At 41.7% G+C, this 18,491-nt stretch overlaps 1 protein-coding gene across 3 annotated transcripts in view; it reads left to right on the top strand.

Moving 5' to 3' along the window:
• Nucleotides 1-18,491, top strand: part of ano6 (anoctamin 6) — a 41,559-nt gene that overhangs the window by 9,641 nt on the left and 13,427 nt on the right. For 2 of the 3 annotated variants that reach the window (XM_056275786.1, XM_056275787.1), the window contains exons 4-8: nt 7,948-8,013; nt 11,214-11,501; nt 12,044-12,157; nt 12,469-12,584; nt 17,264-17,398. In XM_056275786.1, the coding sequence (XP_056131761.1) occupies nt 7,948-8,013; nt 11,214-11,501; nt 12,044-12,157; nt 12,469-12,584; nt 17,264-17,398 (719 nt within the window). Of the gene's footprint in view, nt 1-7,377; nt 7,467-7,947; nt 8,014-11,213; nt 11,502-12,043; nt 12,158-12,468; nt 12,585-17,263; nt 17,399-18,491 lie in introns of those variants that run through there. The other variant, XM_056275788.1, reaches the window with a different exon arrangement.

Below are 18,491 nucleotides of genomic sequence, written 5' to 3'. Positions count from 1 at the left end.
TTCTAGGGACGCCATGCATATTTCAACAAGACAATGCAAAACCACATTCTGCACATATTACAAAGGCATGGCTGCAGAAGAAGAGGGTGTGGTGCTGGACTGACCTGCCTGCAGTCCTGACCAGTCCCCAATAGGGAATGTGTGGCACATTTTGAAATGCAAAATGAGACAACAAAGACCCCGTACTGTTGCACATCTTAAGACTTGTTTGCAGGAAGAATAGGACAAACTTACACCTGAAATGCTTCACTTGGTGTCTTCAGTCCCTGAAAGTCTTTTAAGTGTTGTGAAAAGGAATGGCAACATTACAGAACGGTAAATGCTTTACTGTCCCAACTTTTTTTGAAATATGTTGCAAGAAGAAGGAGGATTTTTTTTTTGTGTGGATATGTTGGATATATGTGTGGGGTGGCACGGTGGCACAGTGGTTAGCGCGATCACCTCACAGCAAGAAGATCCTGGGTTCGAGCCCCAGGGTAGCCCAACCTTGGGGGTTGTCCCAGGTCGTCCTCTGTGTGGAGTTTGCATGTTCTCCCCGTGTCTGCGTGGGTTTCCTCCAGGTGCTCTGGTTTCCTCCCACAGTCCGGAGACATGTAGGTCAGGTGAATCGGCCGTACTTAATTGTCCCTAGGTGTGAATGTGTGGGCCCTGTGATGGACTGGCAGCCTGTCCAGGGTGTCTCCCCACCTGCCGCCCAATGACTGCTGGGATAAACTCCAGCATCCCGTGACCCCGGTTGGGATAAGCGGCTTTGAATGGATGGATGGATGTTGCGAGAATCAAAATTGAAATAAGTGTTCATTTTGAAAATTTAGAATAATGTCCCGTTGTATTGTTTTTAATGTAATACAGGTCAAAGAATTTAAAAATCACTGTTTTCAGTTTTAATTTTAATTTAACATACTGTCCCAACTTTTTCTGATCAGGGGTTGTATACTATTTTGTCCATACACTATATCATACACCAATACCACAACCCATCATGTCCATAGACAATGCTATATACTCCCACTTGATTTCACTATATTATCTTGTGTACCAGAAGTATACATTATACATTCACCTACCATCCACCTCACAACTACATATTATATTATATACCTATATTACAACCACAACAATAGTTGTAACCAGTATACAGCAGTTGTATGTGTATTTACAATTGTACATTTGTATTGCACAAACATTTGTATTGCACATTGTAGATATGTAGGTGAGACATCTTGACCAGAGGAGGCTATTTACAAAGTGTCATATTTACATGATAAGTGTCCATTCCTGTACCATATTGTTAAGTGTTCATGAGAGAGATAGCCTGCATGTGAGAAAAACTAATTCAGTAGAAAAGGAAGATGCTGCCTAAAGATATCAACCCAAAGCTTAAAACGTATACCTACCCTCTATCCTTTAATTTGCCCCACATTTTACTCAGTTATTTTATTCCTTTTTTGCACTTTTTTCATCCGTCCCCTTTGTTATTATATTTTACTTGCATCATCTTACTACTACTACTACTACTACTTCCGGCTGCTCCCGTTAGGGGTCGCCACAGTGGATCATCCGTTTCCATCTCTTCCTGTCCTCCACGTCTTCCTCTGTCACACCAGCCACCTGCATGTCCTTCCTCACCACATCCATAAACCTCTTTTCCTCTTCCCTGGCAGCTCCATGTTCAGCATCCTTCTCCCAATATACCCAGCATCTCTCCTCCACACATGTCCAAGCCATCTCAATCTTGCCTCTCTTGCTTTGTCTCCAAACCGTCCAACCTGAGCTGTCTCTCTAATATACTCGTTCCTAATCCTGTCGTTCGTCACTCCCAATGAAAATCTTAGCATCTTCAACTCTGCCACCTCCAGCTCCACCTCCTGTCTTTTCCTCAGTGCCTCTGTCTCAAAACCATATAACATAGCTGGTCTCACAACCATCTTGTAAACCTTCCCTTTAACTCTTGCTGGTACCCTTCTGTCGCAAATCACTCCTGACACTCTTCTCCACCCACTCCACCCTGCCTGCACTCTCTTCTTCACCTCTCTTCCACACTCCCCATTGCTTTGGACAGTCAACCCCAAGTAATCAGATGACCAAGACAGTCGACCCCGGGCCTCGACCAATCCAGTATGGAAATCTGATTTATGATCTGCATATTTGATTTGGCAAAGATTTTATGCCGATTGCTCTTCCTGACGCAACTCTCCCAATTTATCTGGGCTTGGGACCGGCACTAAGAATGCACTGACTTGTGCGTCCTCAGTGGCTGGATTTTCTTGTATCATCTTACTTGCTCTTAAATGGTTTCTCCATTTCCATCGTTGACTTATATCATTGTACCTTTTTTCTGCTTGTGATTGTTTTAACGTGTCTGCTTCTTTCTAATGTCAAAGGATCTGAGCTGCATTTTGTGTATGAAAAGTGCCATAAGAATGACATTTGAATGAAATCATTTTCTTAAGTAGTTAATAACGTAGTTGAGGGGACTAAAGAGTAATGCCACCTGTCCTGTAGTAGCTGTGCCTTTTTAAAATTGAAAATTGCTCAGAAATAGTCAATGGAGAGAATCTGCATAGCAACAACAAGAAAGGAGGAGAGGGTGTTTGGAATAAGTTTCTAGGTGGGGTGCATTGTGGTAACATTTATCACATTTATGCATGTCTGTGAACGAAAGTAATTGGACCTGTAAACCTCCAATGGCAGATTTCAACCAGCAGGGATGCAATGTTTGTGAATTTTTTTGCATTTTTCACTCAAATTAAACTATTTATAAGTGTGCAAGTACTCTTTTTTTTGGGGGGGGGGTACATAACATGAATGCTCTTTTTTGGGGGGGGGGTGTAATCACTGATGCTACTATTTTCCAAAATTATACTAAGGGGTTTGTGTCCAAAGGTAAGGAGCCAACTTACAATTCAAGTAAAAACAAGTGCAGGTTCTGTGCAGTCCTGTGCACAGTATGTACAGTAAGTAGTACAAAGTGCCGGCAACACATTGTACTTTCTGATTACATGGAGAGAATTGTGGGAGTGTGCGAGAGGAATTTGGAGTTTCTCGTATTAATCGGATACTAGTCAACTAAAAAGCATAAGGTGCTGTATGCTAAGGAAGGGTTTGGTAGTCCACGGGTGTAGGGGAGCAAAGTCTCTCACCCTTCCTTGACTGACTAGCCTGACAGAAGAAGTTAAGAACACCAGAATTGCATACCTTGTTTCCCCCCCAGCAGTTGTGAGGGAAGGTGTTATGGGTATATGGGCTCTTGCACCTCATGAATGCAGTCGTGCGTGGAAGTTTCATACGGTCGTTTTCACAGTGTACTCAAAGCTCAAGAGCTGCTGAGGCAGTCCCATGTTGAAATCCCACAGTTTATTCAAGGCCGACGGAGGATGAAGGGAGCAACAAGTGTTTGCCAGACACTCCCCTCCCTTTGTTTTCCAGACCTACTTACATCCTTCAAGTCAAGTAGGTTTTATTTGTCCCCAGAGGGGCAATTGTTGTGTCGCAGCAGCAACATTTAAACACACAAACACTCCACAGAACACATAAGGCAAATAAATACAAATAAATACAACATGTAGTGAGGAGAACAAAGCCAACGAAAAGCAATGCAACAGTAAACAGTGTTAACAGTGTTTATCAAGGTGGAGCTGGTGTTACCTCTTACTGTTGGGAGTTTAGCAGTGAAATGGCTGAGGGAATGAAGGAGTGTTTGTATTTATTGGTTTTGACTACTGGGTATTTGAAGCGGGAACCAGAAGGCAAGGTGTGAAACTCTAGGTGCAGGGGGTGAGTGCTGTCAGACAGGATGGATTCTGCTTTCCTTAACATCCGCTTGTTATATAAATCAGACAGACTGCAGACCTTGATCACCTTTGTTAGTGAATTTTTCTATTTAAGATTGAGAGAGGCATACCATACAGCGGATGATTCACTGTGGCGACCCCCAACGGGGGCAGCCGAAAGTAGTAGTAGTAGAGGCACACCAACCAATAAAGAAAAAGTAATAACTGACTCAATAAAGGATGTGTAGAACAAAGTCACCAGGGACCTGTCAACACCGAACTTAGCCAGCTTCCTAAAGGCGCTGCTGGCTTATTTTCTTTTTTTGCATCACAAATTGGTATTACAATCAAAGTTCAGCTTGTTATCAATTATAGTGCCCAAGTACTTGTATGACTCAACAATTTCAACCTCCTAACCGTTAATCTTAGTGTTGACTGGGTTGGAGGGATTACATCTAAAGTCAATACACATGTCTTTGGTCTTAGTCACATTTAATTCCAAAAAGGCTTCCTGGCACCATTTGGAGAAATAGTCTATGAAAGGACCATGGGATATTTCATTCTCCTTGAGCAGGCTCACTATCACCGTGTCATCTGCAAGTTTCACAATGTGATGATTTTTTAACTCACTGGCAACAGTCATTAGTGTACAGGATGTATAGGAGAGGGGAGAGGACACAGCCCTGAGGGGTGCCGGTTGATGTGGAAGTCAAGCCAGAAAAGTGTCCATTCACTTTCACTCTCTGAGATCTGTTGGTGAGGAAGTCCAAAATCCATCCAACAATGCTGGTGTCCAGCTTCTGCACTAGCAGATGAGGCTGTATGGTATTGAAGGCTGATGAGACAGCCTTCAAACAACAGTCTGGCATAGTTCTTACTACCCTCTAAGTGACTATGAATGAAGTTAAGCAGAGTTATGGTTGCATCCTGAACCCCCCTGTTGGTTAGATATACGAACTGTAACTGGACAAGCAGATGCTCCGTCCTGTCCAGAAGTTAATCAGTTTTTCAAATGACTTCATAACAAGAGAGGTTAAAGCTACAGGCCTATAGTAATTCAAGGTCTTAGGATGGTTCTTTTTTACAATGGGAACTACTGTAGATTGTTCCACAGACTGGGGACCTTTTGATGACAGTGACATATTAAAAATATAATTGAAAATAGGGCCTATTTGAATAGCACAGTGGGATGGCAGACGGCTGCTAATGTTATCAGGCCCAGGGCCTGTTCAAACTTTAGTGTTTAAAAGTAATCACAACACTGTACAGAAAAGAGACAGGTTGACTAGAGTTCAGTAGGTTACAGCAGTTTCATTACTAAACTCATGCACATCAAATCTTGAGTAAAACTTATTAAATTCCTGCGCTAGAGCCAGATCTGATGAAAAGCCATCTAAAGCAACCTTTTTCTTTGCTTTGTCGTTTAAACCAACCATTGTCCTGACGCTGTCCCAGCCTGAGCCTAAATTGTTATTGCTCAGTTTGTACTCAACCTTTTGTTTGTATTCCAATTTAGCCCTCTTAATTTCCCATTTAATTCCTTTTGTAGAACAGTCAACTCAGAAAGGTTACCTTGCTTGAATGCATGTTTCTTGTGGTTAAATAGCACTTTAAGGTTTTTGGTCACACATGGTTTGGTGCATAAAGACATTTTACGTCATGTCAGCTAGGTTGTCCATTTAGAAAAAAATCGTGTTACAGGCGTCCGGGTAGTTTAGCAGTCTATTCCGTTGCCTACCAACACGGGGATCGCCGGTTTGAATCCCCGTGTTACCTCCAGCTTGGTCGGGCGTCCCTACAGACACAATTGGCCGTATCTGTGGGTGGGAAGCCGGATGTGGATATGTGTCCTGGTTACTGCACTAGCGCCTCCTTGTTCAGGGGGGAGGGGGAACTGGAGGGAAGAGCATGATCCTCCCACGTGCTGTGTCCCCCTGGCGAAACTCCCTACTGTCAGGTGAAAAGAAGTGGCTTGCGACTCCACATGTATCAGAGAAGGCATGTGGTAGTCTGCAGCCCTCCCCAGATCAGCAGAGGGGGTGGAGCAGTGACCAGGACGGCTCTGAAAATAGGGTAATTGGCCAAGTACAATTGGTGAGAAGGGGGGGGGGGGAAATATTCATGTTGAATTTCAGTTGTATTTTTCACCTTAGCTACGGTGATTGCATTGCATGCAATCATATTTGGCAAACACCAGCTACCCGGAATTGCCATAGGATGAATTAAAATATAAAAGCATCTGACCTAAGCTATGACTCGCAATAAGTCATCACTCCCCATGGCTGACGATGTTTAATTCATGAAAATGAATTTCATAATTTAGTTAAACAAAAATGTGCACAGGCAATATTTTATCCAGAGTAACAGAAATGTGTTGGGTGATAAATAGGCTAAACCGGCACTGTGATAACTGCTGATGGGGGAATTTAATTTTGTCTGATTTAAGAGACATGTCACAAGCTCTGGGTTCACTTACAGAGGTCATGAACATCAGTGTGAAGCTGACTGTTAAAACTTTTAAGTTCAAGAGAAAGGAAAAACACACTTTCATGTGTATTTTATGCAAAAGATGCAATAAGCAGCTGCGTTGAGAAAATACAAATGAACAGAGGAGAGCGCTGAGCCCAGGGGACTGAATGACAGCCTGATGGAGTGCTTTGCAAAATGTTTAAAGTAGTTATATGGAGGACTGAAACTGCCATAATTCGAAATAAATAAATACACATAAATACAAAAATGAAATTAATAAAGAAATAAATGTTGAAATAAAAACCTCTATTATCAAATAAATGTTCAGTTTCATTTAAAAATAAATGAATTTGCACATAAATTGAAAAATAAATAAATAAAATGTATCTATTTATGTCAAACATTATTTATTTTTGTATTCATTTATTTTCATATGAAATTATTTCCCAGTTAATTTTTTACGTTTAAATTTATTTCTGCTTTTACTTATTTCCGTTTTATTATCAAATGTTCAGTTTCATTTGAAAAATAAATGAATATGCACATAAATTGAAAAATAAATAAATGAAATGTATCTATTATTGTCAAAAATTATTTCTTTTTGTATTCATTTATTTTCATATGAAATTGTTTCCCGATTTATTCTTTTACGTTTGAATTTATTTCTGCTTTTATTTATTTCTGTTTATATTGATTTCTGTATTTCTTCAAACGTATGTTAATGAGGGGGCGTGTCTCAACGGTGTCACTTAACAGCCATTGGTTAATCTATGTAAACGGTCACAGATCGATTGTACTTGTCTTTAGTTGCGTTGAGTAGGAGAGCCAAGATGGCGATGGTCTAAGGAGGTGGGTGTGAACTTATTTTAGGCAGATGACAAACAATTATCTAAACTACAGTCTACTTTTTGGTTATGTCTCAAACTTACGTCGTTCTTGTTCATCCAATCGATCAGCGGCCTCCCACAGGCAACAACCCTAACCCTAGCCACGTTTGCTAGCTAACTTTTAGCCATTAGCCACGTTTGCAACCGAGCTAACTGTGCCAACTTAACTGTGTACGGTAAATTAATATTTTTTTTCCTAGGATGAATCCGGAAAGTTGACTGACAGGCAGATCTGCCCAATCCTAGCGCCTGAGGGCGGGAACTTTCCGGAGTCATCCTAGGAAGGAGCTCTGACACTGAGCGCCTGACAGCCATTCCCGCCTCCTCCGATCTGACGGTAGGTATCAAGAGACAAGTAAGGTTTCGCGTGACCGAGATCGACCGATCCCTGACTGTGCGGTTGATCGCTAATGCCCAAATAGTCGGGACACGCCCCCTCATTAACATACGGTTCAGGAAATACAGAAATAAATAGAGAAATGAATAAATAGGGAAATGAATAAAAACGGAAATAAATAAAAACAGAAGCAAATGTAAACGTACAAGAATAAATCGGGAAATAATTTCATTAATTTGATAATAGAGGTTTTTATTTCAACATTTCTTTATTATTTCATTTATTTATTTATTTATTTGTTGTTTTGGCCATTTCAGACATCCATATATTTACACTGTGGGTCTTGATACAATAGTCATGCTTCTATGACTCGTTAGGAGCTGTTCGACCTTTACAGAAACTGAATCATAATGCCATGAAGGAAAGGTTGATAGAAAACAGAAGTCTCATTGAATCCATTTCCTGTCCTCTTCTCCCCAAGCGCCGACGAGAGTACTTTGAGGCCAGTTTGATGAAGATGGGAATGGAGCTGGAGGCCACAAGATCTGTAAGTGGATTACACTGAACATATTCTTTTGGGGATGGAGAGAGAGAGGATGCCAGCTGCAGTATAGCAATTGGTGGATCACTGACATCTTCATAACACTCTTTTTGTTTTTCTGTAAGGCAGGTCATTTAGGGGGGAAACAAAGAAACAGACAATCTTTATGTAAATGCTCTTTATAACCTATATACAGTGCCGTGTAAAGGTATTTGCTCCCTTCCTGATTTCCTCTATTTTTGCATATTTGTTGCACCTAATGGTTTCAGATCTTCATGCAAAATGTAAAATTTGACAAGGAGAACGCTAGTAAACACAAAATGAAAAGAAAAGTTATCTGACACCCATATCACCCATGTGAAAAAGTAATTATCCCCCTGAACTTAACAACCTCCCCCTACATTTTTGGGGGAAAAAAGGAGATATTGTTAATTTCAGGAAATCCAAAGACATCAGTTTACATCAATGGTGTCCCTGTTGAAATTGTGAAGAACTTCAGATTTTTAGGAATATAGATCTCACACTCTCTCTCCTGATCTTTTAACATCAGTTGTGTCATTAAGAAGGCACAACAGTGACTATACTTTCTGAGATGTCTTAAAAAATCTCAGAATGTCCACAAAAACCCTGGTCAGTTTCTACCAGACTACCATAGAGAGCATCCTTATTGGAAGCATACTGGTGTGGTTTGGCAACCTGACTGAACAGGACCAAAAACAATGGAGAAGGATTAGTAATAAGGTCTTCAAACATCATAGGAGCAGCACTGCCACGGCTTCAGGGCATGTACACCCCCTGTTGCAGAAGGAAAGCTCTAAGTATGATGGAGCACACCATCCACCCAGCACATGGTCTGTTCCCCTCCTTCCCTCAGGACAACGCTTACAGAGCATCAGAGCTCGGATCCATCCACCTCAAAACAGTTTTTACCCCCAGGAGGTCAGAATAATGAACAGCAGGTGCCTTACATAACTTTAATTGATTTATTATTTTGTGGAATTTCTGATTTCTTATTTCTGATTTTTGTTATTATTTCCTCATCTATAATTTTAAGAGCTGAGAGCCAGGGCTCATGCATTTCAATGCGTTTGAAGATACATGATACTTTTAAAATGTATATGACAAAATGAAGCTTGAACTTGATTTGACTAACTGGTTGTACCACCTTTAGCAGCATAGCTGTGAACAAACACGTCCTATAATTGGAGATCAGTCTTTCACATCGCTGTGGCAGAATTTTGGCCCACTCTTTGCAGAATTGACCTTTCGCAAAGTACCGCCTCAGAACGGTGCTTGTCCAATCCTACCTTAGCAACGGTCCGTCAAGCTTTCAAATACACAACAAAATGCTGAAACGGTGTGCCTATGGGATCTGCAAGTCAGATACGAGATATCTGAAAAGTTTGGAGGGGGTGTAATTTTCTTTCCCTTCCCAGAACGCAAGAAGCGCAATGTCAGCAATAGATTTCCTAGTATAGCAGACCCCATGGCCAGCTTAATCCATCCAAAATCAACAAAAATACCTGTCTGCTCCAAGCTAAGCTTGCTACTACCTATTATTGATAGCTAATACAGCTAACGTATTATTACTGTTACTTTTACCCACACAATGTGCTGATTTCTTCCTTCGTGTTTTGGTGTTTTCCAGCTACTTCCTGGATAGTTCTGAAATGCTTGACGGGCATAGCAACAGTAACTAAGGGGGGCGGGACTTTGCGAAAGGTCAGTTGCTGTGAATCAGTGACATTGGGGGGTTTTCGAGCATGAACTGCTGGTTTAAGGTCTTGCCACAGCATCTTGATAGGGTTCAGGACTTTGACTAGGCCACACCAAAACCTTAATTTTCTTTCTTATGCGCCATTCTGAGGTGAACTTACTCTTGTGTTTTGGATTATTGTCCTGCTGCATAACCCAGTTATGCTTCAGATCACAGGCTGATGTCCGGACATTCTCTTTCAGAATGTTCTGGTAGAGAGCAGAATTCAGGGGCCTTCAGTGATGGTAATTCTTCCAGGCCCTGAGGCAGCAAAGCATCCCTGCACCATCACACTACCACCACCATGTTAGACTGTTGGTATGATGTTCTAATTGAGAAATGCTGTTTTTGCTTTATGCCAGACAACGGATTGGACCTGTGTCTTCCAAAAATGTCCAGCTTTGGCTCATCTGTTCACAGAACATTATCCCAAAAAGCTTGGGGGTCATCAATGTGCTTTTTCACAAACATGAGACGAGCACTAATGTTTCTCTTAGCAGTGGTTTGCACGTTGCCCATCCATCTGTATATTGTCGAATCATGAACAATGAGCTTAGCTGAGGCTGGAGATGCCTGCGGTTCTTGAGATGTCCTGGGGTTTTTGGGACTCCCTGGATGAGTCATCACTGCGCTCTTGGAGGAATTTTGGCAGGCTGGCCATTCCTGGGAAGATTCACCACTCTTCCAAGTTTTCTCAATTTGGAGACAGTGAGTCTCATTGTAGTTTGCTGGAGTCCCAGAGCCTTAGAAATGGTTTTGTAACCGTTTCCAGACTGATATCTCAACAACTTTTTTTTCCCTCATCTCTTCTTCTGGAATTTCTTTCGGCCACAACATAGTGTGCTGCTTGTTGAGACCTTGCAGCCTTCTTCTCATGATGGTGAGGTTCTATAGAAGTCATGTTTATAAAATGCAACTTGATTGATTGATTGATGTTTAGATTCAACAGGGCTGGCGGTAATCAGGCCAGGGTGTATCTGCTGTAATTGAATCCAATGATCAATTAAATTTGGTTAATTGTTTGATTGAGTTACTAAGGGGGCAGTTACTTTTTCACACAGGGTTGGTTGGTGTTGGATAACTTTTTTCCTTAAATAAATAAAACTCTTATCATTTAATAACTGAATTTTCTCTGTTTACTCAGGTTCTCTTTGTCTTATGTTACATTTTGTATGAAATGTTTGTATCTGAAACCAGTGTGACAAATATGCAAAAATATAGGAAACCAGGAATGGAGCAAATACTTTTTCATGGCACTGTACATCATTCATCATGCATGATTTAACTTGTTTATCTTTGGTTACACCACACACACACACACACACACACACACACACACACACACACACACACAGCTCATCTCAGAATGTTTCTCTCTTGTCTCATACTGCTATCATGTGCTGATTAATCTACAAACTGAGCTTAACTAAGCCAATCCTTGGGTCTGCAGGTCGTGGATGACAAACTGATGTTTGTCAAGGTCCATATGCCGTGGGACGTGCTGTGCACCTACGCCGAGGTGCTGCACATCAAGCTTCCCATTAAGCCCAATGACCTGTCCTGTCAACCTTCCCCTTGGCGCTTCTTCTCCCGCCTCACCAAGTATTTCTACCCCAGCGAGGACCTGATCACCAAGGAGGTCGAGTTTTTTACCGCCCCCTTCGATAAAACTCGCCTGGAGTATTTCTATGTGGAGAGCCAGGATACCTTCTTCACCCCGTCCATGAGAAGCAGGATGGCGAGTTCATGTTTTCTTTGGATGTATCTCTATCTGAGCCTGACAATGACTGAACATTTTTGCTCTTATTTATATCATTATTAGTCTTTCCAAAAATAGAACACTACTGGGTTTTGTATATCATGTGCTTTCCTCACTGAAAAATCATCAGAAGATATCATTATTTTCACGTAAAAAAAAAGCAACCAAGTATTAGCCACAGAGAAGGGCAGATCAAGCTCACCTTGGTTTTTATGTGAACATATTATAGGTATTTCTTGTATATTGTCAGATAATATCAAAAGCCATTGCAGACGGTCTGCACATAATGCTGCTGTCCATTTTGTAAAGAAGCACAAGTCTTAAGTCTTCTGTCATCACATTTGAACAGAAACTTTGCCTGTAACCTTTACACTCCATGAGCAGCATAATTTGATGCTACACTAATAACTTGATAAGGAACTTAGACCAAAAGCTACTTTGAAGGCTGAAGATCACAACTCAAACCAATATGGCCTTTTTTATTTTATTTATTTATTTATTTATTTATTTTTGGACGATAGGCATATTACATCTTGAGCCGTGCCCCCTACGAAATACGAGGGAACATAAAGAAGTTTGGCATCACAAAGCTACTGGATTCTGGAGTGTACAAGGCTGCCTATCCTCTTCATGATGTAAGTGAGGCCATTTGCTCCGTTTCACTCAATTACCCGCATACTTGATTTGTGCATGTTCCAGTATTTGCTCCGAAATGTCTTCAGTATCATGCTCCACACTTTTACTAAGACCAACAATGAAATCCTAGTAGTGTCGGTGTTATCCTCTACCTAATAAGATGAACTGGAATGAATATGAATTTATCATCAGTACAATAAAATAAAAGCATTTGTATGGGGGGGGGGATGTGCTATACTGTAAACATGCACAGTGTAGTTCACGTTTCAGTATTTCGTCCTCTGTTTTGTTTTTTGTTTTTGCTACTCAGTGCAGATTCAATGTAACATCCAAAGAAGATGGTTGTCCCAATGAGAGATATCTACTCTATCAGGAATGGGCTCACCCGAAAAGCTTCTACAAAATGCAGCCACTTGATCTGATAAGGTAACTCAATTTTTCTTTGTTCTGCCCCAGAAAATGGTAAATCCTGCACCCAGGCATCTCTGTTTATGCACATTTCACTTGTAATGTTTCAATCTGATAAAAAAAAACGTGACTTTGACCTAACTGTTGTAACGACTGTCAAATTGTAACAATTAGTTGGGGTCCGGGTAGCGTACCGGTCTATTCCGTTGCCTGCCAACACAGGGATCGCTGGTTTGAATCCCCGCGTTACCTCCAGCTTGGTTGGGCATCCCTACAGACACAACTGGCCATGTCTGTGGGTGGGAAGCCGGATGTAGGTATGTGTCCTGGTCGCTGCACTAGCTTCTCCTCTGGTCGGCCGGGGCACCTGTTCAGGGGGGAGGGGGATCTGGGGGGAATGGCGTGATCCTCCCATGCACTACGTCCCCCTGGTGAAACTCCTCACTGTCAGGTGAAGAGAAGAGGCTGGCAACTCCACATGTATCAGAGTGGGCATGTGGTAGTCTGCAGCCCTTCCCGGATTGGCAGAGTGGGTGGAGCAGTGACCGGGACGGCTCGGAAGAGTGGGGTAATTGGCCGGATACAAAGGAGGGGAAATTTTAAAAAAAGAAAGAAAAGAAAAGCACACCCTGCTCTCTGTTAAAAACAAAACTGAGTGACAAGCAGGTGCAGATGATATTAATTGCTGCCGCTATGGCCGGTGACACACACATACACACACACACACACCTACCATTGTTGACTGAGTGACAGGCGTGCAACCCATATACATCTTGCATGTATATGTTTGATTGAAACATAGCATTAACAGTAGCTTTATGAAGCTCATATTGTTTTGTTTTACTCACTTGTATTAATGCAGGATGACTACCGCTCCACCCTGTGACATCTTTGCTAAGGTGCTGGAAGCATCAATGAGTTCCAACTGGTAGAAAATGTTTCCGCACACGTATATCGATGCAGTTATCACTTTAGTTAAGCTTTCGGTCTGTCAGACATTCGTCAGAGCATACATGATTCAGTAACGTACAGGCATGTCTTTATGCATGCTCAATAATTTAGGTAAGAAAATCACAGAAAGGGGCACCCCGGCGGCTCACCTGGTAGAGTGCGTACCACATAAGGCTGGGTCCGGCCTGGGTTCGAATCCAGCCTGGGCGCTTTGCTGCATGTCATCCCCTGCCTTTCCTGTCTCTCCACTATTGCTATCAAATAAAAGGCAGAAAATACCAAAAAATAATTTAAAAAAGAAAATCAAAGTTGAATCAGTTCATCTGGACACGTTTATTGAAAGAAACATTTCATCACTCATCTAAGTGTCCTTGACTCTTTGAATCCGGGAGTCGAATCTTTGAATCTGGGATTCGAATTCAAATCTTTGAGTCTGGGATTCGAATCTGAGTCTGGGTTTCGAATTCAAATCTTTGAGTCGGGATTCGAATCTTTGAAACTGGGATCCGAATCTTTGAGTATGGGATTCGAAACTTTGAATCGGGATTTGAATCTTTGAATCAGGATTTGAATCTTTGCGTCTGGGATTCGAATCTTTGAGTTGACGTTCGAATCTTTGAGTCCGAGATTCGAATCTTTGAGTCTGGGATTCGAATCTTTGAGTCTGGGGTTTGTTTGTTCGTTCGTTCGTAGCCTACCCCGCTTCCATGTTCCATGTCCTGCCGTGTGCTTCCTCCTTCAGGCAGACCCGTGGTCTCTCAGCCCACATTCTGAACACCGCTGTAACAAATTCCCTCAAAATCTGCTTTCAATTCAGGACACCGTCTTAATCAGGCAGGTGGCTTCCTTCCATTACTAAACAACCATCTCTTCCCCCATCCCAAACGGACACACGTTCGTTCGACAACCTCATTCACCTATACTTCTGAAAGACCAGTCACTGACATGCAGCACACAAAAAAGTCACACACATACTACAAAGTTCATAGAAAGACAGAAAGCTTTTCTTGTGCCAATACAAAATACTGCATTTTGTTCATAAAACAGTGGTCTCATCAGCTAAACTTGAACAAGGGAAAATAAAACCAATGTTTCTACACCAATGAGCTGACCCACTTTTCCAATTCCTTGCTTGTTAGGATCAATCTGTTAATTTTTAGCTGACAAATGTGGAATAACATGGTACACCTAAATATCTACATGAACCAAGTTCCCAGCTAAACCTTTACGATGCAGTAAAATAGCTTCAAATGCTGATCAACTTTTCTCGTGAATTCATGGAAAGCTATATTGTTGTAGACAGGTGTTGAAAATGGGTTATCTATCTCTTGTTTCCAGGTGTGGGACTCGTACTTCTATCGCTCTGTGATATTCCACAACCAGCCTTGTCTTCAACTTGAGTCCTTCTCTCCCTTTGAATCTGGGATTCGAATCTTTGAATCTGGGATTCGGGGATTCAAATCTCTTCAGTCTCAACTGACTGCAGGTATCCCCACCCTTATAAAGAATACAGTGGCATAACGACCAAAACCAACAATCAGTTTCATATGCAAATTGCCATTACTATTAACTAGAGTTACAATGGTCATGTGTACTATTTACAGAGGATTGGGGAATGTTTGCAGTCACAGCATTGTAAGATGGCGACGCCGCGACAGATGTACTCTTAGGCCACCTCCTCAGTTCAGGGATGGTCATCCCCTCTTAACATAGATGGCCTCTTTGACACTCCGTTCAAACCAGCGTTCCTCCCTATCAGGGATGTGCAGATCCTCATTTATGAAAGAGTGGCCACTGGCCTGTAGATGGTGTAGACTGCAGAGTCCTGGTCTGACATGTTAGCTCTTCTGTGTTGTGCCATCCTCTTGGTCAGCGTCTGTCTGGTTTCTCCGATATACAAGTCATGGCAATCCTCCTGGCATACATTATATTGCTCCGTTTGTGCTGGGGGATCCAATCCTTGGGGTGGACCAACTTCTGGCGCAGCGTGTTTTGGGATTTGAAGGCAACTGAGACGCGGTGTTTGGAAAATACCCATCTCAACTTTTCCGACACTCCTGCCACATATGGAATCTGTGTAAGCGCTTACACCGTTGTTGTCCTTATCCTCTCTTTGATTAGCTGGTGCACTGTTTGGGCGTCTTCCTAGCTTTGACAAATGCCCAGTTAGGATAACCGCACTTAACCAGGGCCTGTTTAATGTGGGCTTTCTTTCCTTCCCCGGCTGCTGTGTCGGTGGGGACCTTGTCAGCTTGGTACAGCCTCCTGATGACTACCTAGTTTGTGCTCCAGTGGACGATGAGAGTCACACTTAAAGTACTGATCAGTATGTGTAGGTTTATGGTAAACATCAACAATCAAATGTCCCGCATCACCAATTGCAATTTCACAGTCTAAGAAGGCTGACCTGTCGTTTTTCACATCCTCCCTGGTGAACTTGATGTGGTTGTCCACCGAGTTAAAGTGGTTGGTGAAACGTGGTACATCCTGAGATTTAATTTTAACTCAGGCCTTGTCCGCAAATCTGGTTATTTCTACATGCCTGTACATTATTGAATCATGTATGCTCTGATGAAGGTCTGACAGACCGAAAGCTTAACTAAAGTGATAACTGCATAGGTCTAAGAGTGCGGAAATCTTTTCTATCAGTTTGGACTCCCTTGTATTGTAACTTACACAGATGTGACTTTCTGAGACCCATAAACAGTGAATACATGAGTGTAATCATTGGTTAGACGTATGCCAACATTGTGTATACCTAATTAAACTTTTCAAATTATGAATCTAAACTTATGGAGGCATATCTGCCACAAACTCTTTCTGATTGCCATTGTATTAAGGCAGGAATATAATATTGTTAACCTGGACCAAAGAGGTGTTGTTTTTGGTGACATCTGTTTGTCTTGCCGTCTATTTGTCAATGCTTGAAAAGAAAATCTGCAGAAAATGGCATGACGTTTTAAAGAAAGAAGGAATATGGTCCCAGGATGACCCTATTCAGTTTGGGAATTAATTGGGTAAAGGGCATGCTCAAGGTCACAAAAAAGGTCAAAATAATTTTTCAGGGACATCCAGGTGGCGTAGCGGTCTATTCTGTTGCCTACCAACACGGGGATCGCCAGTTTAAATCCCCATGTTACCTCCGGCTTGGTCGGGCGTCCCTACAGACACAATTGGCGATGTCTGCGGGTGGGAAGCCGGATGTGGGTATGTGTCCTGGTTGCTGCACTAGCGCCTCCTCTGGTCGATCAAGGTGCCTGTTCGGGGGAGAGGGGTAACTGGGGGGAATAGTGTGATCCTTTCACACGCTACGTCCCCCTGGCACGAAACTCCTCACTGTCAGGTGAGAAGAAATGGCTGGCGACTCCACATGTATCGGAGGAGGCATGTGGTAGTCTGCAGCCCTCCCCAGATCGGCAGAGAAGGTGGAGCAGCGACCGAGACGGGTTGGAAGAGTGGAGTAATTGACCAGATACAATTGGGGAGAAAGGGGGGGGTCATTTTTCAGCCGTAACTTTGTCAAAATTGGCTTGGTTTACTTCAAATTTGCCCCCAAAATACTCAACTTTTTATATTTCAAAAATATATTCCTGTCCATTGCTGCCATGAAAAATGTATTGTTTGGTAGTGGTCAAAATTAATGGACGGGGTTTGTTGTGCCTAGCACTAATTGTTTTTGTCAAAATTACTCTAATAACAGATGCACTGAATTATCTTGTTTTACGCATTGTTACTTTTTTGCACAGGAAGTATTATGGGGAAAAGATTGGCATCTATTTTGCCTGGCTGGGTTTCTACACGGCAATGCTGGCTTTCGCTGCCATCGTGGGACTGAGTTGTTTCATTTACGGGTACAAGACCCAAGAGACAAGCACTTGGAGGTACATATCACCTCATAGCTATTTCCTGCTGTTACACAATGCAGGCTGAGTTGGTGTGGTATTGTAGGATGTAGAAGGAGATTTTTCACCCTGAATATAGCCCTGTTTCACTATGAACCCACCCTGCCAAGGTGCCTATGAGCAAGGGATTGAATCCCCACCACTTTCAGGTGCACTGGTCAGTCACAGATCCAACTGATTTATTGGCGGTTGTGTTTTTTTTTTTGGCTGCTAAGTTTGACTTCTCAAATCCCGAATCACTGAGTGGATTTTCTAAGCGTGCCCTGTCAGAGGTGGAAAATGGCAGATAAACAAACTTAAAAATAATTGCGCTTGTTAAATAGTGTTATTACTATTCTTGATAAAGTAATGGTTGACCTTAAATGACAGGACTCATATTGACAGTCCTAAAGCAGGGTAACCCATGTGCCCTGGAAAACCTGAAAATTCATAGACAAGTTTACCATTCTGAGAAAGCACCTGGAAATGATCAAATCGATAGAATATTCCGTAAACATCATTGAGTTTGTGAAAAATTGTAAAGTTACGTTATAGAATCATATTTTATCTTCTGAGATGGAATATTTTTGGTGTCATTTCTAGCTGAGATTGTATATTTTTAGCCGCTGAACTTGCGCATAAGTGCTCGAGGTTAATCTTGGGAAATGATGATGATAACATGAATACTTTTACTAGGGCTGTGCGATACGACCAAAATCTCATATCACGATATAGGTCATTCATATCACAATATAACACATTTTGTGTAAGTTCAATAAATAGCTTATATAAAATGACCACATGGAAAGGCCTGTTTCTTCTTACATTTTGAAATATATACTCGACAGATAAAAAGTACTCATATTTGATTATTTTTCTCCTTTTATTTAGAACCTTCGGCAAATTTTCAATTAAGCATGTAACAAAATATATAATATTAATGTATGAAATATAAAAAGGTAAATAGAAAACACTTTCCAACTGTAGTTGCAAAACAAAATAAATTTCGGCCTAAAACATGAATATGGTCAAAAATATTAAACCCATCCATCCATCCATCCATCCATTATCCAAACCTATTATCCTGCCCTCA

The sequence above is a fragment of the Lampris incognitus genome, chromosome 3, assembly GCF_029633865.1.
Source record: "Lampris incognitus isolate fLamInc1 chromosome 3, fLamInc1.hap2, whole genome shotgun sequence".
NCBI classification, from domain to species: domain Eukaryota; kingdom Metazoa; phylum Chordata; class Actinopteri; order Lampriformes; family Lampridae; genus Lampris; species Lampris incognitus.
Note: the sequence above shows the minus strand (reverse complement) of the source record. Positions and strands in the feature narration are given on the sequence as shown.